Raw genomic sequence first — 26289 nt, forward strand, 5'->3', positions numbered from 1 at the left:
TGAACATGGGCCTTTAACCCTTAACTTCCTGCATCTTGACGTAGCCTACGTGAAGAAGCCAATAGGCCATTGAAAGATCAAACCCTGAAGAGAGAAAGAGGTAATGTATACAGAAAGAGGTTATGTGTACAGAAAGAGGTTATGTGTACAGAAAGAGGTTATGTATACACAAAGAGGTTATGTATACACAAATATGTTATGTATATATAAAGAGGTTATGTATACACAAAGAGGTTATGTATACACAGAGGTTATGTATACATAAAGAGGTTATGTATACAGAAAGAGGTTATGTATACAGAAAGAGGTTATGCATACAGAAAGAGGTTATGTATACACAAAGAGGTTATGTGTACACACAGAGGGTATGTGTACACAAAGAGGTTATGTGTACACAAAGAGGTTATGTATACATATGTATGTATAAATGTCACGGAGAGATGAGAGTGGATTACCCTCATAGAAAATAGAGTTGAAAATACTGAAGCTGTGTATAAGCAAACAGATACTGTGCAGGTGCCGCTGTCTGACTGTCCCTAGAATCATTAAACCTAAAGTAACATATTTTTTAGCTTAGAAGCGCCAACTAGGGTCGTTCTTTTTACTCCAAATGGTAATGATTGCAAAGAGACACTGTCAAGAATACTTTTTTATTTTCGTTAACCTTTTGTAACACAAGCAAATGGTTTGAATTCCCCAAAAGAAGCATTTTTTTGTTGAATTTTCACACATGTATAGTCAAATTTGATGTTGAACAGATATTTTGATACCGGTACAATCTAATTTGCCAACAATATGGTCACCGATGTAATCAGACTTTTATGGCATTGCCTTGGCGTCCTGCTGGCGGGGCAACTTCCGGTGAAACTGGAGGGCACGCAATTCAATTAAATAATCATACAAATTATGTATACTGCTCAAAAAAATAAAGGGAACACTTAAACAACACATCCTAGATCTTTATGAAAGAAATAATCTTATTAAATACTTTTTTCTTTACATAGTTGAATGTGCTGACAACAAAATCACACAAAAATAATCAATGGAAATCCAATTTATCAACCCATGGAGGTCTGGATTTGGAGTCACACTCAAAATTAAAGTGGAAAACCACACTACAGGCTGATCCAACTTTGATGTAATGTCCTTAAAAAAAGTCAAAATGAGGCTCAGTAGTGTGTGTGGCCTCCACGTGCCTGTATGACCTCCCTACAACGCCTGGGCATGCTCCTGATGAGGTGGCGGATGGTCTCCTGAGGGATCTCCTCCCAGACCTGGACTAAAGCATCCGCCAACTCCTGGACAGTCTGTGGTGCAACGTGACGTTGGTGGATGGAGCGAGACATGATGTCCCAGATGTGCTCAATTGGATTCAGGTCTGGGGAAAGGGCGGGCCAGTCCATAGCATCAATGCCTTCTTGCAGGAACTGCTGACACACTCCAGCCACATGAGGTCTAGCATTGTCTTGCATTAGGAGGAACCCAGGGCCAACCGCACCAGCATATGGTCTCACAAGGGGTCTGAGGATCTCAACTCGGTACCTAATGGCAGTCAGGCTACCTCTGGCGAGCACATGGAGGGCTGTGTGGCCCCCCAAAGAAATGCCACCCCATACCATGACTGACCCACCGCCAAACCGGTCATGCTGGAGGATGTTGCAGGCAGCAGAACGTTCTCCACGGCGTCTCCAGACTGTCACGTCTGTCACATGTGCTCAGTGTGAACCTGCTTTCATCTGTGAAGAGCACAGGGTGCCAGTGGCGAATTTGCCAATCTTGGTGTTCTCTGGCAAATGCCAAACGTCCTGCACGGTGTTGGGCTGTAAGCACAACCCCCACCTGTGGATGTCGGGCCCTCATACCACCCTCATGGAGTCTGTTTCTGACCGTTTGAGCAGACACATGCACATTTGTGGCCTGCTGGAGGTCATTTTGCAGGGCTCTGGCAGTGCTTCTCCTGCTCCTCCTTGCACAAAGGCGGAGGTAGCGGTCCTGCTGCTGGGTTGTTGCCCTCCTACGGCCTCCTCCACGTCTCCTGATGTACTGGCCTGTCTCCTGGTAGCGCCTCCATGCTCTGGACACTACGCTGACAGACACAGCAAACCTTCTTGCCACAACTCGCATTGATGTGCCATCCTGGATGAGCTGCACTACCTGAGCCACTTGTGTGGGTTGTAGACTCCGTCTCATGCTACCACAAGAGTGAAAGCACCGCCAGCATTCAAAAGTGACCAAAACATCAGCCAGGAAGCATAGGAACTGAGAAGTGGTCTGTGGTCCCCACCTGCAGAACCACTCCTTTATTGGGGGTGTCTTGCTAATTGCCTATAATTTCCACCTGTTGTCTATTCCATTTGCACAACAGCATGTGAAATTTATTGTCAATCAGTGTTGCTTCCTAAGTGGACAGTTTGATTTCACAGAAGTGTGATTGACTTGGAGTTACATTGTGTTGTTTAAGTGTTCCCTTTATTTTTTTGAGCAGTGTATATTAAACATTTAGGAACATATAATTGTCTTATATTGGTTGAAAGCTTAAATTCTTGTTAAGCTAACTGAACTGTCCGATTTACAGTAGCTATTACAGCGATTGAGGACGGCGCCCCACATCAAAATATTTTTCCACCGGCACAGGTTTCATAAATTCACAAATAGCGATTAAATATTTGCTTACTTTTTGAAAATCTTCCTCTGATTTGTCATCCAAATGGTCCCAGCTATAACATGTAGTGTTGTTTTGTTAGATAAAATCCTTCTTTATATGCCAAAAAGTCTGTTTAGTTGGCGCCATCGATTTGAGTAATCCACTCATTCAACATGCAGAGAAAGGAATCCGAAAATCTACCCCTAAACTTTGTTTCAACAAGTCAAAATAAGTTTCTATTTACTCTTCAGATACCCTAAAATGTAATCAAACTATAATATTTCTTATGGAAAGAAGTATGTTCAATAGGATTTTAGCAGGTGCGTCCTCTCTTCAGAATGTGTCCCTGTACTAAATCTGATATTTCTTATTCGTTTTTGAAGTTACAAGCCTGAAACCTTGAACATAGACTGCTGACACCCTGTGGAAGCCATAGGATTTGCATCCAGGGAGTTAATTTTCAGTATGACCTTATACTTGCCATTGTAAGAGGATGGTCTCTCAACAACAAAAAAATCAGGTTGGTTTTTCTTTGGATTTTATCCTACCATATCTATTGTGTTATATTCTCCTAAATTATTTTAACATTTCTACAAACTTCAAAGTGTTTTCTTTCCAATGGTACCAATTAATGCATATCCTGGCTTCAGGGCCTGAGCAACAGGCAGTTTACTTTGGGCACGTCATTCAGGTGGAAATTGAGAAAAAAGGGGCCTAGCCCTAAGACGTTTTAAAAGACCTTTGCTTGCTAATCTAGAAAAAAGGAAATATTACTGTTTGGCCTCTTGAGATGCTGCAGCATCAACATAGCCAGTATACACTTCCTCAAAATAGTCAGAATTAATCTCAGATAATTTATTACAGATTTCATGATTTTTGTTGTTATTGCCAAGGAGATCTTAGTCGCAAAGTTTTACGACTAACTAATGAAAAAAATTGTATATAATGAATTATTTCTTGTTGAATGACAATAATCCCGTACATAGTTTCCACTCCTACTAGGAATAGTACAATCACCCACAGAGATGCATAGACTTCGGCTACCAAACTTCGATTTGCCTCAAGAAAAAATATTGTGCGCTCCAACAGCTGAAAAAACTCTGCCGAACACCAAAACGTCACAAAATGTTGTCATAATATACAGTGCCTTCTGTAAGTGTTCAGATCCCTTGACTTTTACCACATTTTTTCACATTACAGCCTTATTCTAAAATGTATTCAAAAAAAAAATCCCTCTTCGATCTACACACAATAACCCATAATGACAAAGCAAAAACAGGTTTTCAGAAATGTTTGCTAATTTATAAAATAATTTAAACAGATATCATATTTACATAAGTATTCAGACCCTTTACACAGTACTTTGTTGAAGCACCTTTGGTAGCGATTACAGTATCAAGTGTTCTTGGGTATGATGCTACAAGCTTGGCACACCTGTATTTGGGGAGTTTCTCCCATTTTTCTCTGCAGATCTTCTCAAGCTCTGTTAGGTTGGATGGGGAGTGTTGCTGCACAGCTATTTTCATGTCTCTCCAGAGGATGATCGATCAGGTTCAAGTCCTGCTCTGGCTGGGCCACTCAAGGACATTCAGAGACTTGTCCCGAAGCCACTCCGGCATTGTCTTGGCTGTGTGCTTAGTGTCGTTGTCCTGTTGGAAGGTGAACCTTCGCCCCAGTCTGAGGTCTTGAGTGCTCTAGAGCAGGTTTTCATCAAGGATCTCTCTGTACTTTGCTCCGTTCATCTTTTCCTCGATCCTGACTAGTCTCCCAGTCCCTGCCACTGAAAAACATCCCCACAGCATGATGCTGCCACCACCGTGCTTCACAGTAAGGATGGTGCCAGGTTTCCTCCAGATGTGACGCTTGGCATTCAGGCCAAAGAGTTTAATCTTGGTTTCATCAGACCAGAGAATCTTGTTTCTCATGGTATGAGAGTCTTTAGGTGCCTTTTGGCAAACTCCAAGTGGGCTGTCATGTGCCTTTTCCTAAGGCATGGCATCTGTCTGGCCACTCTACCATAAAGGCCAGATTGGTGGAGTGCTGCAGAGATGGTTGTCCTTCTGGAAGGTTCTCCCATCTCCACAGAGGAACTCTAGAGATTTGTCATAGTGACCATTGGGTACTTGGTCACCTCCCTAACCAAGGCCCTTCTCCCCCGATTGCTCAGTTTGGCCGGGCAGCCAGCTCTAGAAAGAGCCTTGGTGGTTCCAAATCTCTTACATTTAAGAATGATGGAGGCCACTGTGTTCTTCTGGACCTTCAATGCTGCAGAACTTTTTTGTACCCTTCCCCAGATCTGTGCCTCGACACAATCCTGTCTCGGAGCTCTACGGACAATTTCTTTGACCTCTTGGCTTGGTTTTTGCTCTGACATGCACTGTCAACTGACCTTATATAGACAGGTGTGTGCCTTTCCAAATCATGTCCAGTCAATTGAATTTACCATCGGTGGACTCCAATCAAGTTGTAGAAACCTCTCAAGGATGATCAATGGAAACAGGATGCACTTGAGCTCAATTTCGAGTTTCATAGAAAATGGTCTAAATACTTATGTAAATAAGGGATGTTTTTTTGGTTTTATTAATTTGCAAAAATGTCTAAAAACCTGTTTTCACTTTGTCATTATGGGGTATTGTGTGTAGATTGCTGACATTTAAAATATATTTAATCCATTTTAGAATAAGGCTGTAACGTAACAAAATGTGGAACAAGTCAAGGGGTCTGAATACTTTCCGAAGGCACTGTATATGCTAACTGTTCCAACTGGGAAGCATGTGACAGGCTTAACCCAGATAGCAAAACCTTTCCTCCCACTTGCTGTTTGGCGGATACTACCTTGCATTCTGTCAAACAGTCTTGCGATCACCACAACCTGGACTGGGGCAGGGGATAAGGCCTGTTTCAGCTACTTGTTTCTGAAGATCCTTCTTCACAGTAAGTTTTGATATTATGAAATGTGTTACACTTGTTTTCTCTACTTTTTAAGTCAATTCTTAAACTCATGTGTAAGACCATGTGCGTTACTCAATGTTCTTTCTTTGTGTATAGGAGCCATTCTGAAGAACTCCGCAACCCGGGTTGCCATGGCTGAGGGGTCCAGATTCAGGTCACCCGTTACCTGAAAGGCGCCTCCGGTTGAAGGCAGGAGGCTGCGGCGCACAGGGGAAAGGGATCCGCTGCAGTGAGGGTCAACGTCAAGTCTCGGACCACCTGTCTCAAAACCAGCCTCTACCCGCAAGCCACAGAACTGTAACAAACAGCTGAACCCTGGGCTGACTCCTGCACCCTACCACACACTTACCATTTATTCATTTTCTGTACACACTGAGATCAGCTTTGTCTACCAGACCAATGCAATAGTTATGTCACCATACTGCACTTCTCATGTATATACTTTCACATTTTTCTATGCTGCAACTGCACTGAACATATTACACTCACTATGCACATGGGAAAACAATGTCCTACTATATCCCTATATGCCATTTTTTTTGTATCTTATTTTCTTTTATCTGCATGCCTCTTGTACTTGATTTTGTTTATTTTGTATTTTTATATTAGTATGTTATACACTGAGTACACAGGGGGCTGCTGAGGGGAGGACGACTCATAATAATGGCCGGAACAGAGAAAATGGAATGGCATCAAACACATGGAAACCATGGAAACCATGTGTTTGATGTATTTGATACCATTCCACTAATTCCGCTCCAGCCATTACCACGAGCCCGTCCTCCCCTATTAAGGTGCCACCAAACTCATGTGACTGAGTATACAAAACATTAAGGACACCTACTATTTCCATGACATAGACTGACCAGGCTAATCCAGGTGGAAGCTATGATCCCTTATAGATGTCCCTTATAAATCCACTTCAATCAGTGTAGATGAAGGGGAGGAGGCAGGTTAAAGAAGGATTTCTAAGTCTTGAGACAATTGACACATGGATTGTGTATGTGTGCCATTAGAGGGTGAACGGGAAGACAAAATATTTAAGTGCCTTTGAACAGGGTATGGTAGTAGGTGCCAGCTACACTGGTTTGTGTCAAAACTGCAGTGTAGCTGGGTTTTTCACGCTCAACAGTTTCCTGTGTGTATCAAGAATGGTCCACCACCCAAAGGACATCCAGCAAACTTGACACAACTGTGGGAAGCATTGGAGTCAACATGGGCCAGCATCTCTGTGGAACGCTTTCGACACCTTGTGGAGTATTAGGAAGGTGTCCTTAATGTTTTGTACACTCAGTGGTTATATGTTACTTATTTGATTACTGCCACGTTTGTCGCCGTTGAACTGTGTGAGAAGCCTGCAAGTAGGGCAATAACATTGAATAAGTACCTGCGTAATTGCACACCCAACTCACTCAGGTGCTTCGCTATATCACATTTGATATTGTCCGTAATCTTGAGTTCATTTGCACACAAACAAAAAATGGTAAGACTTGTGTGTTGTCCTTGTTATTGCAGACAGAGAAGAGCTCCAACTTCTTAATCATAGCCTCAATTTTGTCCCGCACATTGAATATAGTTGCAGAGAGTCCCTGTAATCCTAGATTCAGATCATTCAGGCGAGAAAAAACATCACCCAGATAGGCCAGTCGTGTGAGAAACTCGTCATCATGCAAGTGGTCAGACAAGTGAAAATGATGGTCAGTAAAAACTTTAAGCTCGTCTCTCAATTTAAAAAAAAACGTGCCCCTTGATAACCAGCGCACTTCTGTATGTTGTAAAGCGTTACATGGTCGCTGCCCATATCATTGCATAATGCAGAAAATACACGAGAGTTCAGGGGCCTTACTTTAACAAAGTTAACCATTTTCACTGTAGTGTCCAAAACATCTTTCAAGCTGTCAGGCATTCCCTTGGCAGCAAGAGCCTCTCAGTGGATGCTGCTGTGTACCTAAGTGGCATCGGGAGCAACTGCTTGCAACTGCTTACCACTCCACAATGTCTCCCTGTCATGGCTTTTGCGCCATCAGTACTGATATCAGCATGAGCAACAGCTACGTTTGGCTACATACAGACCATTAGTGGAATTCCCGCGAGAGAGTAACGGTTAATGAGATTGGATGTTAATTATTTGACTAGGCTACCTGTATTTGACATTGTGTTGTTATTTTTCTGAACACTAGATGGTTTAATTGTATTTTTGGCAGTGAAATGAGGTTACTCAGGCGATTAAAAAAAACTCACCCAAATGTATAGCCCCGTTGGAAAAATATAAATGGACTGTTTGAAAAAAATATGATCTATATTTTTTTTAAATGTGAATCACATTTTTATTTGGCGTACCCCTGATGGAATTGCCCCAGTTTGGGAATACCTGCTCTAGGTTATTTCAGCTGTGTCGGTGAACCACTTCTGAACTGTCTGACACAGAGGGCACAGCATGATCAGAGGTGAGAGGTCACTTGGTCGGGTTCAACAGGAAGTATTATTAAAAAGATGCTTTACATTGAACTACAGATAGATATGTAGCAGCCCCAGAGTGCATTTCACCTCCTGATGATTATGATGACTGGCAGTGTTAGCATGATTAATCTTGTTTTTTTTATTCTCTCTCTCCATCTGTCTGATGTCTGCAGGTATTTTTTGATGTGAGAGACAATGCCAACCCCCCAGTCCCGTCAGCGGCACTTCCCCCAACTGGGAGCCCAAGGCTGGTTAGGAGACACCGTTAGAGACACACTTATGCAACTTTGAGGACCTGAGAATATGAAGTTTAGTATCACTGTAATTCATTAATCATATGCGTTCTTCCCTAGTATCACTGTAATTCATGAATCATGTGCTTTCTTCCCTAGTAGCACTGTAATTCATGAATCATATGCTGTCATCCCTGCTCCTATGTTCTTATCTCTTTCCCTTTCTGTCTTTGACACTCTTCTCACACCTCTCTCCCCACCTCCTCTTTCTTCCTCTGTTTTTATAGTGCCCACCAGATGTGCATTGAAGTACAGATTGAACTTGTATTGATAATATAATATTATAATATTTATAATGCATGTATTATGTAAACACATACATAGACAACAACAATGCTAAAATAAATGCTCCCCTCCCCAACAGACACACCACGACTAGATGGGTAATGAATGACAGAGAATGAACACTTGGATAATGAACTTCTTTTAGTAAAGAATTCTCTACTGGTTGAAATGAAGTCTCTGATTTGATGAAATACTACACCTGTCCTGTGTCCTCAGATCAATAGAGATGGAGGAAATTAGATATTGAAATGCACCTGTTTTAGAGTATTTACATGATGCATAAGAAGTGTAGTGCACTGTTTTTTAAATTCTGGTTCTGTATATATGAATTACAAATCAACCTTTAACTAGTTAAATCATGTGTTCCAGTCTATTGCAGAGTTCAATGTGTAACCATTGATGTCCCAGGACCAGGATTGGTAAACACTGTTGAAGTGTATAATTGTAATACATACATGCAGACACAGCCTCATTCAAATACTGGAGTTTGATACTCCTGGTATTGGATATGACTGAAAAAGAATGTCTCGCAGACATTCATACCTGAACCACACCTTTATTTGCCAACGTAGAGTACATGATCAGTGAATATATTCAATGTACAGGCTACAATGTGGGGGAACCCATGCTTGGAATAACTACATGTATATATGACTTGCATCCTTGGCACAATAAAATTATATTATATTCTCCTCAATCCATAGGCTTCATTGATGCCATTTAAAGTCAATACAACCGGCCATGATAGCTGAGGTTCATAGCTAGCTAGCTAATGTTGACTTTATAAGATTGACATGTAACAGTCATGTGTGTAACAGTCATGTGTGTAACAGTCATTTTCTGCAATATCTTGGGGATGAATGATTAACTGGTGGAAGCAATTAAAACCACTGTTCTGAACTCATATTTATACCAAACGTTTTAGGGTCCATACCCAGATTGGCTAAATAGCTAGCGACATCCATAGGAATACAGGTATTTTTATAATCCACTACACAATAAGCAAGAAAATAGTTAGCTAGCTACGTTACTTCAACTGCATGCATGGCAAATATCAACAAGGCAAGTTTACAAAATTGTACATTTAATTTGCAGTAAATGCTTTCCTTACGAAAAATTATAGCAGTCAGAGTCCAAAATAACACACTTATTTTGAAGTGCATTTAGAGTGCAGTTTAACTGCAGTTCAACAGCAGTTTTTATTTATTTCACCTTTATTTAACCAGGTAGGCTAGTTGAGAACAAATACACTGCAGTTATTCTGAAATGCTTGTGTCCAAAATACCACCATCAACTGTAGTTACTGCACTTTTTGCTGCAGTTTAAAAACGGCAATCTTTTTTGTAAGGGTTTAGCTAGCTAGACTCTTTACAACCACTGTTTCACAAGACCACAGTCTGGTTTGCAGGTTTTGTCAGGAGTGCCGCCCCCTAGTGTACGTGGGCGGTGAGGCGATGGGCAAAAAAGCTGTCGCACCGCGCGACCACCTTGGCGGGATGCCGGCCTCCAGAGTGCCCATTGCTAATGGGGTTGTAGGCCCCTGGCGGGATGCTGGCCTCCAGAGTGCTCATTGCTAACGGGGTTGTAGGCCCCTGGCGGGATGCCGGCCTCCAGAGTGCCCATTGCTAACGGGGTTGTAGGCCCCTGGCGGGATGCCGGCCTCCAGAGTGCCCATTGCTAACGGGGTTGTAGGCCCCTGGCGGGATGCCGGCCTCCAGAGTGCCCATTGCTAACGGGGTTGTAGGCCCCTGGCGGGATGCCGGCCTCCAGAGTGCCCATTGCTAATGAGGTTTTAGGCCCCTGGCGGGATGCCGGCCTCCAGAGTGCCCATTGCTAACAGGGTTGTAGGCCCCTGGCATGATGTAGGCCTCCAGAATGCCCATTGCTTTCAGGGTTGAAGGCCCCTGGCATGATGTAGGCCTCCAGAGTGCCCATTGCTAACAGGGTTGTAGGCCAATGCAAGATGTATTGTTTTTAATTTCTCCATATTAACACATAAATCATGGTAAATAGTTTTTTGTCCGTAACTAGACAAAGTCCTTACATTTCAGAAGGATAGAAAAATGTTTTCGAAATCATGACATTTTTGATTCCTTGTCAATTTTAGGATTAATTGCGTCCTTTTTTATGGACTTTTAATGCGTACGGCAGGTGAAGTAACTATCATTCTACTAGGCACATATGATCGTGAGGTGCACACTGTACAGTTTATTCTCCCTAACTAATTCTGACCAAAGTCGTGTTTTTTTTCTTCATATTTATCCTATATATTGGCTTTGTATATACAGCTAAAATTAGTTCACTATTTGTGGAATAGGAAGTGAAGTTATCACATACTATTGAAAGACTAACACTGTCGCTCATGACCATTGATATGGTAAACAAATTGGCGCCGTGGAGTTGCCTGGGAGATGCTCAAACATCATGCGCAGTTACACTGCATTGATGCAAGCTGTCCCAACTCAGACGCGCTAAGTACGAACAACCAGCTAGACGAATAAAGACGATACGGGCTACGCTCATCTTGAACATCTTATGTGGGCAATAGAACAGGTATTTTAGAACCATTGCGTATTACGGGATTAATTCTTTTTTTTAAGACTTGGAAGCGGTGAGTAGACTTCTTAGACTGTTGAGTCCGATCCGATTGTCTAGAAACATTCATTGAATACTAAGTTCGCCAACAGTATCAGCGCACTCTTTGTGTGAGTGTGTGTGTGTGTGTGTGTGTGTGTGTGTGTAATGACCATCTCGCGGTTGGTATTCTAACTTTTCTATTAAAGCAATCACATACACCAAAATCACAAGCCTACAACTGCATCAATTTAACTTATATCAAATTGTGCTGTATTTCACACGTTAAAGTTGATGTTTATCAAAATTGAAACAGTACAGGACAGATCTGCACTCCAATGTGAGCCTATATGTGTTGCAGTTCTGCTATCCATGTAAGGAGAACCTCTTGCTTCCAGTAGTAGCCCCACTATTTGAACATGTTGAATAGACATTTAATAATAGCTTTAGCCAGCAGTGAAAGCTCGGTTATCGAAGTAGCTCTAAGAATGACTTATTTTAACTATGAAAACATGGCTGTTCTTCAGTAGCCTAAATGAATTATTTAGATACATTTCTATGTATCTACATTTCAGAGGCCAAAGTTGAAACCTTTCCTTTTTCGGCACCCTTTTGACTCATGAGTCCACCTGACATTTAAAGCCATTTAAAACAGACTTAAACTATTGACTCTGGGGCATGAGTGATTAGTCACTCTGACAAGTAGCCTAGCCACCAGCTGTAAGGAACAGTATTTAATTAGCCACCAATTTGAACCTGTTTTCCCAAAGGGGCCCCTCTTATCAACGTCCTCCTCAATTAATCAGTTAACTAGGAGCTAGTGTAATTACAGCCACAGATGAGCCCTGAGCCATGCGGTCTAGTCTAGGGCCTACTGTTGGTGAACTCATTTTCTACACTTATAAATGATATGAGTGAAGATAATCAAATGTATGCCTACATTTAGTATAAAGTTACCCCCACAAAGGGTGTGGTGTGTATGCGCGCCTGTTTGTGTGCTTCCCTACATATGCATGTAAGTGGCTCTGTGTGTGTGTGTGTGTGTGTGTGTGTGTGTGTGTGTGTGTGTGTGTGTGTGTGTGTGTGTGTGTGTGTGTGTGTGTGTGTGTGTGTGTGTGTGTGTGTGTGTGTGTGTGTGTGTGTGTGTGTGTGTGTACGTTCAAAGAACCTATGCCAGCTCCCATGGTCTCTCCTCAGTGTCATGCTGCTGACAGAGCTGAAGCCTGGAGGACTACATTAGACCATAAGATTCTTCCTCCCCAGGCTTAACCAAACCCACAAGAGAGGAACAGATGGTGTTGGTGGCTCACTGTGGCTGTCTGTACTGTTTGTCAGCCTCGCTGTGCTCTAAACAGTGCTAAATGCCCAGATACGGGAGGGGGAGAAGAGAGCTAGGGTATTAGGGGGAGGAGGGGGAGAGAGTAGACCTGCCAGACATAATTAGCTGGTACCGGGGGTGAAGGGGTTAGGGTTGCCATGTGTGTTTGTCGTGGCTGGCTGCCTCTCTCTGACAGAAGGAACTTCAAAGGTGTCTGTCCAAGAAAAGCTGAGAACTGCCCCAAAAAATCTTGAATTATTACATTGATGACATGCTCATGTTATTTCCTGTTCAAGCCATTTTACTGAGTTTCCTTTGTCATTCATGTTAGTTCTAGACAATACTGTTTGCTTAATATTTTATGTTTTTCGGTTCCCCTGCAGCATCAGGTCTGACTGGGTCTTGATTGGGTTGGGTGGACATTTTGAGAGCCAGCTGATGTTTGTGTATTGAAACGCCCCATACACTCTCTGAGTAACATTCCTACCTTTTTGCTTCTCCATTCTACTGTCCCTAACCAGACAAAACTTCACCTTTGTGAGAACTTTTTCCTGGCATCTTGAAATGCATATAATCCTCACACAAAAAAGCGCTTGCTTCTCATCCGTTGTCTCTTTCTGAAGAAAAATAATTATACAATTTGGCCTTTTGAAAAAACTTGCAAGTTCAGTTGCCCTTGAGTATGGTATACACACCGGCTCACTTTATTTCCCTAGTGAACATCTAATAGTCATACAATCATATAGTTGGTTAATCCAGATTAATACTGGGTAACATCCTTAAAATAGATTGTAATCCACAGCAGCAATGGCAGATCAGGTTGGTTGTATACTCGTAATATACCGGTTCTGGTTGAATGGATTATTATGCACTTCCTGTCACATTTTATATCCCCATTATGGCTGTAGATTAATAAAATCAGCCTGGAGGACCCAGGGAGCAAAGATGAAAGTGGTGAGGGGATATTAGATGACAGAGAGATATTCAGGCAAGGCCAGGTGGGGACAGAGTGACAGACATAGGGGTGGATGGGCCTGCTGGACTCAAGGGATTGCAGCAGGAAAGTGAGGGCAGGCCAGGGAGGTTGCCATGTGAAGAGTTAGATTAGCTTTTCTGTTGATTGTAAACTAGGAGGGAGGATAAAATGGTGGTTAGGTATATAGTAGGTGGTTCTGGTAGTATTGTATGTACTAGGTGGTTCTGGTAGTATTGTATGTAGTAGGTGGTTCTGATAGTAATGTATATACTAGGTGGTTCTACTAGTAAGGTATATACTAGGTGCGATAGGTAATCAAAGATCAGGGTGAGGTAACCAGGTTGGTTATTACTGTCTGGACCTTTACGCATAAATATACTGGACTAAGGTACCATATGCAAAATTGAACATCAGAACACTGTATGAATAGTGTATATCAGGCGTCTCAAACTCATTTTGCCCAGGGGCCAAATTATGTGTTCACCGAGGTCCGGGGGGCTGTGGTGTGTTGCTGTGCCTTGGTTCTGGTAGTAAGGTCCGGAGGGCTGTGGTGTGTTGCTGTGCCTTGGTTCTGGTAGTAAGGTCTGGAGGGCTGTGGTGTGTTGCTGTGCCTTGGTTCTGGTAGTAAGGTCCGGAGGGCTGTGGTGTGTTGCTGTGCCTTGGTTCTGGTAGTAAGGTATGGAGGGCTGTGGTGTGTTGCTGTGCCTTGGTTCTGGTAGTAAGGTCCGGAGGGCTGTGGTGTGTTGCTGTGCCTTGGTTCTGGTAGTAAGGTGTGGAGGGCTGTGGTGTGTTGCTGTGCCTTGGTTCTGGTAGTAAGGTGTGGAGGGCTGTGGTGTGTTGCTGTGCCTTGGTTCTGGTAGTAAGGTATGAAGGGCTGTGGTGTGTTGCTGTGCCTTGGTTCTGGTAGTAAGGTATGGAGGGCTGTGGTGTGTTGCTGTGCCATGGTTCTGGTAGTAAGGTCCGGAGGGCTGTGGTGTGTTGCTGTGCCATGGTTCTGGTAGTAAGGTATGGAGGGCTGTGGTGTGTTGCTGTGCCTTGGTTCTGGTAGTAAGGTATGGAGGGCTGTGGTGTGTTGCTGTGCCATGGTTCTGGTAGTAAGGTCTGGAGGGCTGTGGTGTGTTGCTGTGCCTTGGTTCTGGTAGTAAGGTCCGGAGGGCTGTGGTGTGTTGCTGTGCCTTGGTTCTGGTAGTAAGGTATGGAGGGCTGTGGTGTGTTGCTGTGCCTTGGTTCTGGTAGTAAGGTCCGGAGGGCTGTGGTGTGTTGCTGTGCCTTGGTTCTGGTAGTAAGGTATGGAGGGCTGTGGTGTGTTGCTGTGCCATGGTTCTGGTAGTAAGGTGTGGAGGGCTGTGGTGTGTTGCTGTGCCTTGGTTCTGGTAGTAAGGTATGGAGGGCTGTGGTGTGTTGCTGTGCCATGGTTCTGGTAGTAAGGTCCGGAGGGCTGTGGTGTGTTGCTGTGCCATGGTTCTGGTAGTAAGGTATGGAGGGCTGTGGTGTGTTGCTGTGCCTTGGTTCTGGTAGTAAGGTATGGAGGGCTGTGGTGTGTTGCTGTGCCTTGGTTCTGGTAGTAAGGTCCGGAGGGCTGTGGTGTGTTGCTGTGCCATGGTTCTGGTAGTAAGGTGTGGAGGGCTGTGGTGTGTTGCTGTGCCATGGTTCTGGTAGTAAGGTATGGAGGGCTGTGGTGTGTTGCTGTGCCATGGTTCTGGTAGTAAGGTATGGAGGGCTGTGGTGTGTTGCTGTGCCATGGTTCTGGTAGTAAGGTATGGAGGGCTGTGGTGTGTTGCTGTGCCATGGTTCTGGTAGTAAGGTATGGAGGGCTGTGGTGTGTTGCTGTGCCATGGTTCTGGTAGTAAGGTCTGGAGGGCTGTGGTGTGTTGCTGTGCCTTGGTTCTGGTAGTAAGGTCCGGAGGGCTGTGGTGTGTTGCTGTGCCTTGGTTCTGGTAGTAAGGTATGAAGGGCTGTGGTGTGTTGCTGTGCCTTGGTTCTGGTAGTAAGGTATGGAGGGCTGTGGTGTGTTGCTGTGCCTTGGTTCTGGTAGTAAGGTATGGAGGGCTGTGGTGTGTTGCTGTGCCTTGGTTCTGGTAGTAACGTATGAAGGGCTGTGGTGTAACAGTTGACGATGCAGTACACAGCATTTACTATGACATCTGCGGCCCGCGACCACAGCTGTCATAGTAAATGCTGTGTACTGTATGCCACCAGTTTGAGAGCCCTGGAGTACATAACAAATATATTGTGGCTGTAATAATGAATAGTGTAAATTTGATAAGAAGGAGGTAAACGGTTGTAGTCTCTCATCAAATTTCATAAGGCTAGCTATCACAAGACTTCACATTATGGCTCACAAGACTAGAACAGTGGTAATGTTGCTGCTCCATCCTAACCCTGCTTATGCATTTCAGAACCTGCTCACCACCTGAAGACAACTGTCCCAGTTGAAGTGCTATGGCCCCTGCTGCAGTGAAGAGTCCTAGCCTCAGGCCTTCATAGTGGACATTGCCCTATCAACACACACAGGTGTAGGCCAGGGTCAGGCTCCCGGAGCAGGGATGATCACTTCTCACCAGAACGGAGGACCCGGATATGTAACAGAGGACCCAATGGGGCCTGAAAATGGCACGGAGGGTCCTGGGAGTGGAGCCAAGCTGCAGCAGAGAGAGAGGGCTGTGGATTTCCCCCCTGGGGACAGGGTGGTGGGGACTGTTAGCAGCATGGTGCAGGGTTCCCGCTGCAGCGCCCAGATGGAGAGGATGCAGCAGTACCAGGAAGAGTTGAGGAGGAAGCGGGAGGAGGACGCCAACAAAGGGAAGCATGAAATCGATCTCAACGCCTCGCTCAGGCTCAAGAAGTTGGCCCAGAACCCAGCCAAGACGGGTATTGACAACCCCACGTTCGAAGCGCCAGAGGCAGGCAAGGAGACCAAGGATGGGAGCCCCCTGCCTGGTGGGGACACGGCTGCGGGTGAGTAGAATCATGAAGGGAGGGGGAGGCGAAGGGGTAGGTGGAGGCGAGGGTGAGGGTGAGAGGGGATGGGGTAAAGAGGGGGAGGGGTACCTCTGTGAGAAGAACAATAGAGGTGTTGGGAACTCTCATAATGATTCTGTGAAACAAAGGAGTCAGAACAGTGTGCAAGCAAAGGGCTGAGCCAGGGTCATTGATGGAGTGAGGATTGGAGATTAAAAGTGAATGTCAATGGAAAGGCTCCCTCCATTTAGTCACATGGAAGTCACTCATTCCCCTCACCTCTGGTAAAGAGGATGGATCCATTTGGAGTGAAACACTTCTGTTTGGAAGTACATTTTTCAGAGGTATTCTCATTCTGGCATTGCACATGTAGGCCTGAAATATATCTGTTTCATTTGAGGGTGATTGTAAATAATATGAAGGTGGTATAAGATGGCGCCGATAGATATGGCGGCTCTGATTCTTGCTCCTAAGCAACTTTGCAGTATTTTATTTCTTTTTTTTTCTTACATTATTAGCACAGAATTGTTTTGTTCACCCGACCTAGAATACCTCACAATCAAATGCCGACCGTATTACCTCCCAAGAGAATTCTCTTCAGTTATAGTCACAGCCGTGTATATTCCCCCTCAAGCTGATAACATGACGGCCCTCAAAGAACTACACTGGACTTTATGCAAACTGGAAACCACATATACTGAGACCGCATTTATTGTAGTTGGGGATTTGAACAAAGCAAATTTGAGGAAAACGCTACCGAAGTTCTACCAACACATTGACTGTAGTACTCGCGCTGGTAAAACATTGGACCACTGCTACTCAACTTTTCAAAATACCTACTAGGCCGTCCCCCGCCCTGCCTTCAGCAAATCTGATCACGACTTCATTTTGCTCCTGCCTTCCTATAAGCAGAAACTCAAACTGGAAGTACCCGTGTTAAGGTTGACTAATCGGAACCACCTACTACATACAATACTACCAGAACCACGGACTGGGATATTTTCCAGGTAGCCTCTGAGAATAACATTGATGAATACACAGATAGGGTGACTGAATTCATCCGGAAGTGTATAGGAGATGTTGTACCCAATGTGACTATTAAAACCTACCCTAACCAGAAACTGTGGATTGATGGCAGCATTCGGATAAAACTGAAAGCGCAAACCATCGCATTTAACCATGGCAAGGTGACTGGGAATATGGCAGAATACAAACAGTGTAGTTATTCCCTCCGTAAGGCAATGAAACAGGCAAAACATCAGTATAGAGACAAAGTGGAGACGCAATTCAACGGCTCAGACACGAGACATATGTGGCAGGGTCTACAGACAATCACAGACTACAAAGGGAAAACCAGCCACGTCACAGACACCGATGTCTTACTTCCGGACAAGCTAAACACCTTCTTCACCCGCTTTAAGGATAACACAATGCCACCGATGCGGCCCGCTACCAAGTATTGTGGGTTCTCATTCTCCGTGGCTGACATGAGTAAGACATTTAAGCATGTTAATCCTCGCAAGGCTTCTGGCCCAGACAGCATCCCTAGCCGCGTCCTCAGAGCATGCACAGACCAGCTGGCTGAAGTGTTTACGGACATATTCAATCTCTCCCTATCCCTGTCTGCTGTCCTCACTTGCTTGAAGATGTCCACCATTGTTCCTGTAGCCAAGAAAGCAAAGGTACAGTGGTTCCTCCTTTAAAAATTGTGAGTTTATGCCACAGGACTTAGAGGTCATTTGTGGTTTAGTACGGTACCCTGCGTCACCACTTCATTGCTCCAGACCAGTGCAAGGGGGAGTTAGAGCACTGGTTATGCTTTTATGTCCTACTGTGTCTCTAACTGACAATGAATGGGTGACATAAACTTAAATAGAAACTGATAATTGTGCACGACTTCAGTATTACTTACTAAAACTGTTGTTACACTAAGGTTTTTATTATTTTCTTTTGTTAGGATTATTTTTTGTTGTTACAGATGCTGGTTCAATACCATGCTGTCCTCAACTGGGAGACCCATGAGATGATTGTAGGTTTTTGGTTTCTCTCCCTCTAAAAACAGAAATAAATGATTCTAAATAACAAACTGGCTTTATTTACAAATTAGTAACAATGTCTCACCCCATGTTCAAGAATGGCCTTTTTCCTCACTCATTTTACATTTCATTTTACAACAAAATCATCTCCAAAATAATTTTTTTGTACAAAGCGATTCTTCTTCTTCTTCATTATTATTTATTCAGAATTATATGAAAGCCTGGTGGATATTCTCACAGATGTATTATTAACCCTGTTATTAGCAGGACAATATATTTTCGTCATATTGTTCATGGCTCCCGAGTGGCGCACAATGGGATTGCCTTGCAGTTCTCCAGCTGTATCCACTGAAAGCGTGTGAGGTTCAAGGCACAAGGGCAGGGGGCACGGGATGGGCCGCATAGCCGCGCACAGAAGACCGACCTAGCCCATGGGGAAGGCGTGTAACGATGGTGACCGGTGTGCGCCATAACTGGCAGCCTGGTGACCTAGAGGCTGGAGAGGGAGCACACGTGACACTACCCCCTCCCCGACGTGTGGCTCCGGCCGCAGGACGCCAACCAAAATGACAATCCCGGGGATCAGGAGCGGACCGGTCACCCCTGCTGAGGCGCGTGAAACCTGTCAGTCTGGCCGAGACGCAGGAGCATGGTGACCTAGAGCGCTGGAGAGAGAGCATACATGACGGTACCTCCTCACCAGCGTGTTCGGCTCCAGCCGCAGGATGCCAACCAAAGGAACGATTCCGGGGATCAGGAGCGGACTAGTCACCCCTGCTGATAAGCGGGAACCTGTCGCCACTGGAGCGCGGGAGGCAGGGGAGCCCGGCGGTCCGGCAGAGGCAGGGGAGCCTGTAGCGACTCCCGGTCCCAACATCATTCCCACCGGAAAAAAACACACCCTGATGCTTCCCTTAGGTGAGGCATTATTCTGTAACGAGTGCGCTGAGAGTCGGGAAGCAAGTTCAGGGAGTGAGTGTTTTAATAAATAAACGTAACATAATACAAAACAAGAAAACATGAACAAAGCACAGACATGACACAGAAACAGAAACAATAACGCCTGGGGAAGGAACCAAAGGGAGTGACATATATAGGGAATGTAATCAGGGAAGTGGAGTCTGATGACGACAGGTGCGCGTAACAATGGTGACAGGTGTGCGCCATAACGACCAGCCTGGTGACCTAGAGGCCGGAGAGGGAGCACACATAACAATATGTAATTATTGGCGCAGTCACGTCATATTTTTCGATATACTGTAGGCCTTCCGTAGGCGACATGAGTCTCACTAGTGTTGAGTAAGGTGCTGTTAAAAGTGGTGTAGGTCTTATTTATTTAAAGAGCATATTGAAGTTAGAAGCAATAGCCTACAACTATTTTAGCACCGTTTCGCGCTGCTCTGAGACAAGCATGGGGACTGGTCTTGATAAATCAATGCGATTTTTATTTTCACTGACTCTCCGTTTGGGTATTGGTTAGACTAAAATTATAAAAATAGGGTGTCGAAATGTTATGCTCTTAGTGTAACCTTTTTGAACTAGGCAAGTCAATTTGGAACAAATTCTTATTTACAAGACAGCCTACTCCTTCCTCCCCGTCGGGGAATTGAACCCCGGTCTCCCGCGTACCCGCACGACACAGGGATTCTTTAGCTAAATAGCCCAGTTCTGTACTCCTGACAATCACGTTGTACAGCGTCATATTTTCCGTTCCATCCTAACGGAAACCCAGAGGGTTTTTCGTTTTTCTTGGAATAGAAACACCATAATTAAACAAGTACCGGTCAAAAGTTTGGCCACACCTACTCATTCCAGGGTTTTTCTTTATTTTTTACTATTTTCTACATTGTAGAATAATAGTGAAGACGTCACAGCTATGAAATAACACATATGGAATCAGTTAAGAACAAATTCTTATTTACAAGGACAGCCTACCCCTTCCTCACCGTCAGGGTATTGAACCCCGGTCTCCTGCGTGCCCGCATTTTCTAGTACAGCCATTATTGAAGGCTATCAAATGCTTCTCAAAAATGCCCTCTGGTGGTCAAACTAGCACTAACTAGCATTAACTGTACCAGTGGTTCACACTTAAATAACGTGCCATAGAATTCTGTGGCACCATGCAAGCTGCACCGCAGTACGCTGCAACTTTTAAAGGAGGAACCACTGTAACTGAAGTAAATGACTATCGCCCATAGCACTCACTTCTGTCATCATGAAGTGCTTTGACAAGCTAGTTAAGGATCATATCACCTCCACCTTACCTGACACCCTAGACCCACTCCAATTTGCTTACCGCCCCAATAGATCCACAGACGATGCAATCGCCATCGCACTGCACACTGCCCTATCCCATCTGGACAAGAGGAATACCTATGTAAGAATGCTGTTCATTGACTATAGCTCAGCATTCAACACCATAGTACCCTCCAAGCTCATCATTAAGCTCGGGGCCCTGGGTCTGAACCCCACCCTGTGCAACTGGGTAGGAAATAAGACCTCCAATTCACTGATCCTCACCACAGGGGCCCCACAAGGGTGCGTGCTCAGTCCACTCCTGTACTCACTGTTCACCCATTACTGCATGGCCACGCACGCCTCCAACTCAATCAAGTTTGCAGACGACACAACAGTAGTAGGCCAGATTACCAACAATGACGAGACAGCCTACAGGGAGGAGGTGAGGGCCCTGGGAGAGTGGTGCCAGGAAAGTACCTTCTCACTCAACATGAACAAAACAAAGGAGCTGATCGTGGACTTCAGGAAACAGTGGATGGAGCTCGCCCCTATCCACATCAATGTGACCGCAGTGGAGAAGGTGTAAAGTTTCAAGTTCCTCGGTGTATACATCACTGACGATCTGAAGTGGTCCACCCACACAGACAGTGTGGTGAACAAGGCGCAACAGCGCCTCTTCAACCTCAGGAGGCTGAAGAAATTTGGCTTCACCCCTAACCTTTACAGAAGCACAATTGAGAGCATTTTGTCAGGCTGTATCAACGCCTGGTATGGCAACTGCACCGCCCGCAACCGCAGGGCTCTCCAGAGGGTGGTGCAGTCTGCCCAACACGTCACTGGGGGCAAATTACCTGCCTTCCAGGACAACTACACCCCCCGATGTCACAGGAAGGCCAAAAAGATCATCAAGGACAGGAAGGCCACGGCATGTTCACCCTGCTATCATCTAGAAGGCGAGGTCAGTACAGGTGCATCAAAGCTGGGACCGAGAGACTAGGAAAACAGCTTCTATCTCAAGGCCATCAGACTGTTAAATAGCCATCACTAACTGGCTTCCACCCTGTCATGTAACCCTGCACCTTATATACATACTGGCCACTTTAATAATGGAACACTAGTCACTTTAATAATGTTTACGTACTGCTTTATTCATCTCAAATGTAAATACTGTATTCTATTCTACTGTATTTTAGTCAATGCCACTCTGACATTGCTCAATCTAATATTTATATATTTTTTAATTCCATTCTTTTATATTTGTGTGTATTGTTGTGAATCGTTTTTATATACTACTGCACTGTTGGAGCTAGGAACACAAGCATTTCACTACACCCGCAATAACATTTGCTAAATATGTGTATGTGACCAATAAAATTTCATTTGATTGGATTTTTGATTTGAAGTGAATTTAATATATTTTGTGAGGTGAAACAAAATTGTTCCTGAGAGAATTTGTTTTCATGTCAGTTGGCTAGCCTTAGAGAGACAGTAGGTTGTGGTTGTTGCTGCTGACCGGTTTTAGTGTGGGGGGGAGGGGGGGGGCATGCACACACACACACACACACACACACACACACACACACACACACACCCTCCCTGCTTCTTCTTATCTCAGGTAAACGCCCCTTTATGAGATCACTGTCTAGATAGCATTAATCAAGTAAGCTGTTGTAATCGGTGGTTTATATGAAATCCATGTGTTAATCCATGTACCTGGTCACTTAAACAGAACACCTGCTGGTTTAGAACAGTAGAGAGGGCCGTGTAAGCAATGCTTTAGCCTCCCTTTTACCTGGTGTCTCTGTGCTCCTCAGAGTTGCTATATGTAGGCGGTACCTTCAGGCCAAACTTGATGCAGATGCCAAATCCTGTCTGGGGTGCAGAATCCCACTGGTGCGCAACCTGAATTTACTTTGGCATGACAATATTAGCAACATGGCTTTAAAATTCCCACGCTGTCTCTGTGTGAGCAAGTGCTTGCTAGCACCAGAGAGGTTTGAAACCGAGAGACATGTGATTTTACTTTCTGAAAATTCCTTGTGGACAAATGTACCACTTTGGTCTGAATGTTAAAGGTCACAGGCATTACAGGAAGTAACAGCATGTTGAACCTCTCTCTCTGGCCCTAGTAAACAACTCCTCACACAGAGATGAATGATACTGGAAATTAGGCAGTTGAGCCTAATCTACCTCTTTTTCTAATTGTTTTATATTGTTTATTGACTTCTTTGTATTGCGCCTTTACCACTTATTGCATTATGGTGTTATTGTTGTGATTTAAATTTGGACTTCTTTTGATATTTTACTGCACTGTTGAGATGTAGTTCGCAAGTAAGCATTTCATTGCACCGTTTACACCCCGCTGTATCCTGTGAATATGACGAACACATTTTGATTTGGTCTCTTCCTTCTTTTCACTACTCAGAGCTGGAAGATCTGCTGGAGGCCCTACGACGGGTGCAGAGCTGCCTAGTGGACACCCAATCGCAGGCCGACGTGGCCCTGGTGTTGGGCATGCTGCACAAGGAGGACTTCCAGAGCGCCTTCACCATCCACAGTGCCGTGACCCAGCAGATGCAGCCGCGCGGCAGCCCGCCCTTGCCCCTCACCGCCCAGGCCCAGGGCCTCTGCCTGGAGGTAGAGTGAAATACTCCAGCACGCTAGTGATCTTGATTTGATCTAGAAATTAAATGGATCTTCTTTCACCGATGTATCGGTCAGAAGGTAGGGGGAGAAAAAATGAGGTAAGGTATTAGGAGGGAGGTGGAGGAGGGTTTGGAGAAGAGGATTTGGGGGATGAGAGAAGAATATGTGGGTTAAGGAGATATTTTGGGAAATGAAGAACAGCTGGGTAGGGAAGTTGAGAGATGGGAAGAAGGAGAATGAGGATGAGAGGATAGTGACAGAGAAACTACAAAGAAATAAGGGTAAAGGAAGCCAGGTACAAAATGGTTGATTAGAGATGCAGCCTCATATTGAGACTTGGAAATGATCCTTGGTGTGTTGGAACTAGATTCCCCCTCTCAGGTGTTGTTTCCTGCTTCCATGGCATCACCATTAAAGGGATAGTACATGCAAGCTGTCCAGTCATTGTGCTAACGCTAGCAATTGCTCTAGAAACTACCTTAAACTTCCTTTAAACTACACACAGGGACATAACAATGGTCTCTGAGAAGTGCTTGACTTGGGAAGGAGCTCACCAGAGCTGAGTACTGGCACATCAAATGTTCTACTGCTTGAGCTCCTGTTCCTCTTGTAGAATATTAGCTCAAAAGTATTGTGACGCTCATGCACCTAAATGTAAAGAAAATGAGTACCGGCACCTATTTCAGTCCAAGTCAAGCACTTTCTCTGAGTAAGTAGAAAAAAGGACTTCATCACCAAAATGTTGCACTATCCGGTTAAACACCTCACAGCATATCACAGCTGGGGGTAATGTTACTCACTGTACCAGGAGTGACAGAGTAACACAAAGTCATCACTGTGTGCATGTCTACATCTGTCTGACCATTCTCTACCTGACTCCTTCAGTGACAAAATATAAAAACACAACCAGCTGTGATTGACCTGTGGCTCCTGTGGGTCTATACATTGTCTATTCCATACATATTCATCATTCATTGGTCTGTACAGCCACATAGTCTGTCCGATAGCCTGTTATGCTGCAGTCCTGTAGATCTAGCTAAGCTCCCACCACGTACAGGTCATCAGGTCCTTAGGATTCCATATGACATGATGGAATTTATTACATGCTTGTCCAGGTAGAACAAACAGTGTGACTTCTATCAGACCGTGGTTCAAACAGTATTAGCTTTTCTTCCAAATGATTTCGCTGCACTTGACTGAGCTTGCCTGGCGCATTGGAACCAAAGTGTAAACCTCGTCCATTTGGCCCTCTGCAGCAGGCTCAATAAAATACTCAGGCATTTTAATGAAAAGAAATAGTATTTGGACCCAGGTCTGATTTCTATAGGAAAGCTGGCTGTAAAACAGTCAACATATGATAACTGACAAAGAGGCTGCTTTACAGGGTTCATTTGGACTGAGTATAGCACATCAGTACCATTGCTCTTGTGATGTGAAGATGACATTAAGGACAAGCGTGTAGGCTTCGGAGGAGGACCTCGGTCAGTGAGATACTGATCACAGACACACACAGACACACACACACACACACACACACACACACACACACACACACAAACCATCTCTGTTCATACAGTAAATACATGCAGACACTCACCCAGAGCAGCTGGCACAGCGCCAGGAGATACTTAGCAAGGTGGTAATAGTTTGAGCCAGTGGACAGTGTGTCTAAACTAAGTGGCTGGTGGCGTGGGCCATCCTGATTGGCCCTCGGGGCCAGGTAATCTCCCAGCAGCTCCGGGGCCTGGAAGGCAGTGGCCGAGGATCTGATCTGCCACAGCCAGAAAAAGAAACTCCAGCAGCTTACAGGGTAGAGGGGCATGGGCTGGAGGGAGGTGGAGAGTAGAGGAGGTGGCGGGGGAAGGGGAAAGGGGGGAAGGAGGAGGGGGAAAGGGGAGGAGAAAGTGTGTCACCTCATTACATAGAACTTTGATTAGTGTAAAGGATGAGCTAAGCTAGAGCCAGGAAGTGGTAGGGAGGAGGGCTAGAGAGAGGGATAGAGGGGGAGGAGGATATAGGGAGGGGGGGATAGAGGTATAGAGGGAGGGAGACGGATAGATGAGGGGAAGGAGGGAGGGGAATGCAGGGGTGGTGGGATAGAGAGGATTGGGGATTCTCTTCTTGAAATGGGCTGGTTTTTTAATATTTTTCTATGATGATGATGACGAAGGAATTGTGGATCTGTCTGGATTGTGATAGTTCTGAGGACCATGAAGCTGTTAAAAGACAGACTGTAGAAACACTAACGTCATGACAGTAGAACCAACTCCTCATGCTTCTATTTGACCTCACATGTTGGGAGATTAATTCAGGGTCTTTCATTTCCAAGGCAACAGCCAGAAAGAAGAAGAAGAGTGTTCCAAATGGCAGTCTATTCCCTACATGCACTTCTTTTGACCAGAGGGTGCCATTTAGGGCGGAGACTAAGTCCCGTTACAGTAGAGTGACTTCCCTGTCTGGGATGGGAAACCCCACTGTGACTTATTAGAGAGCAGCCAACGTGTGTGTGTGTGTGTGTGTGTGTGTGTGTGTGTGTGTGTGTGTGTGTGTGTGTGTGTGTGTGTGTGTGTGTGTGTGTGTGTGTGTGTGTGTGTGTGTGTGTGTGTGTGTGTGTGTGTGTGTGAAGGAATCCAGTTGATCATCTCAACAACAGAATGGTATTTGACATGACCTTCACGTAAGAACAGAGTATTTACTGCTATGGTGTTCGTATTTGGACAAAATACCTCTGATAGCACATGAGAGCTCAGTCATAAAGCTGACACTGTCTTCTGCGCAATGACTTTCACGTTTTGTTTTACGGGATACGCATGGTATACATCGTCCAATGAAATGCTTACTTGCAGGTTCTCTTCAATGCAACAACAATAAGAAATTATAAAAGATAAGAATATGAACATAAAGTA

The 26289-nt window shown here is 44.7% G+C and overlaps 1 protein-coding gene across 2 annotated transcripts in view; it reads left to right on the plus strand.

Moving 5' to 3' along the window:
- Nucleotides 1-11077: 11077 nt before the first annotated feature.
- LOC106608214 (protein PALS1) overlaps nucleotides 11078-26289 on the plus strand; it is a 46594-nt gene continuing 31382 nt past the window's right edge. For both annotated transcript variants that reach the window (XR_001329411.2, XM_014206043.2), the window contains exons 1-3: nucleotides 11078-11245; nucleotides 15902-16460; nucleotides 23163-23374. Coding sequence is in view for 1 of the 2 variants with exons in the window: in XM_014206043.2 (XP_014061518.1) it covers nucleotides 16049-16460; nucleotides 23163-23374 (624 nt within the window). In the remaining variant the exon portion in view is untranslated. The remainder of the gene's footprint in view (nucleotides 11246-15901; nucleotides 16461-23162; nucleotides 23375-26289) is intronic.

The sequence above is a fragment of the Salmo salar genome, chromosome ssa06 (genome assembly GCF_905237065.1).
Source record: "Salmo salar chromosome ssa06, Ssal_v3.1, whole genome shotgun sequence".
Taxonomy (NCBI): Eukaryota; Metazoa; Chordata; class Actinopteri; order Salmoniformes; family Salmonidae; genus Salmo; species Salmo salar.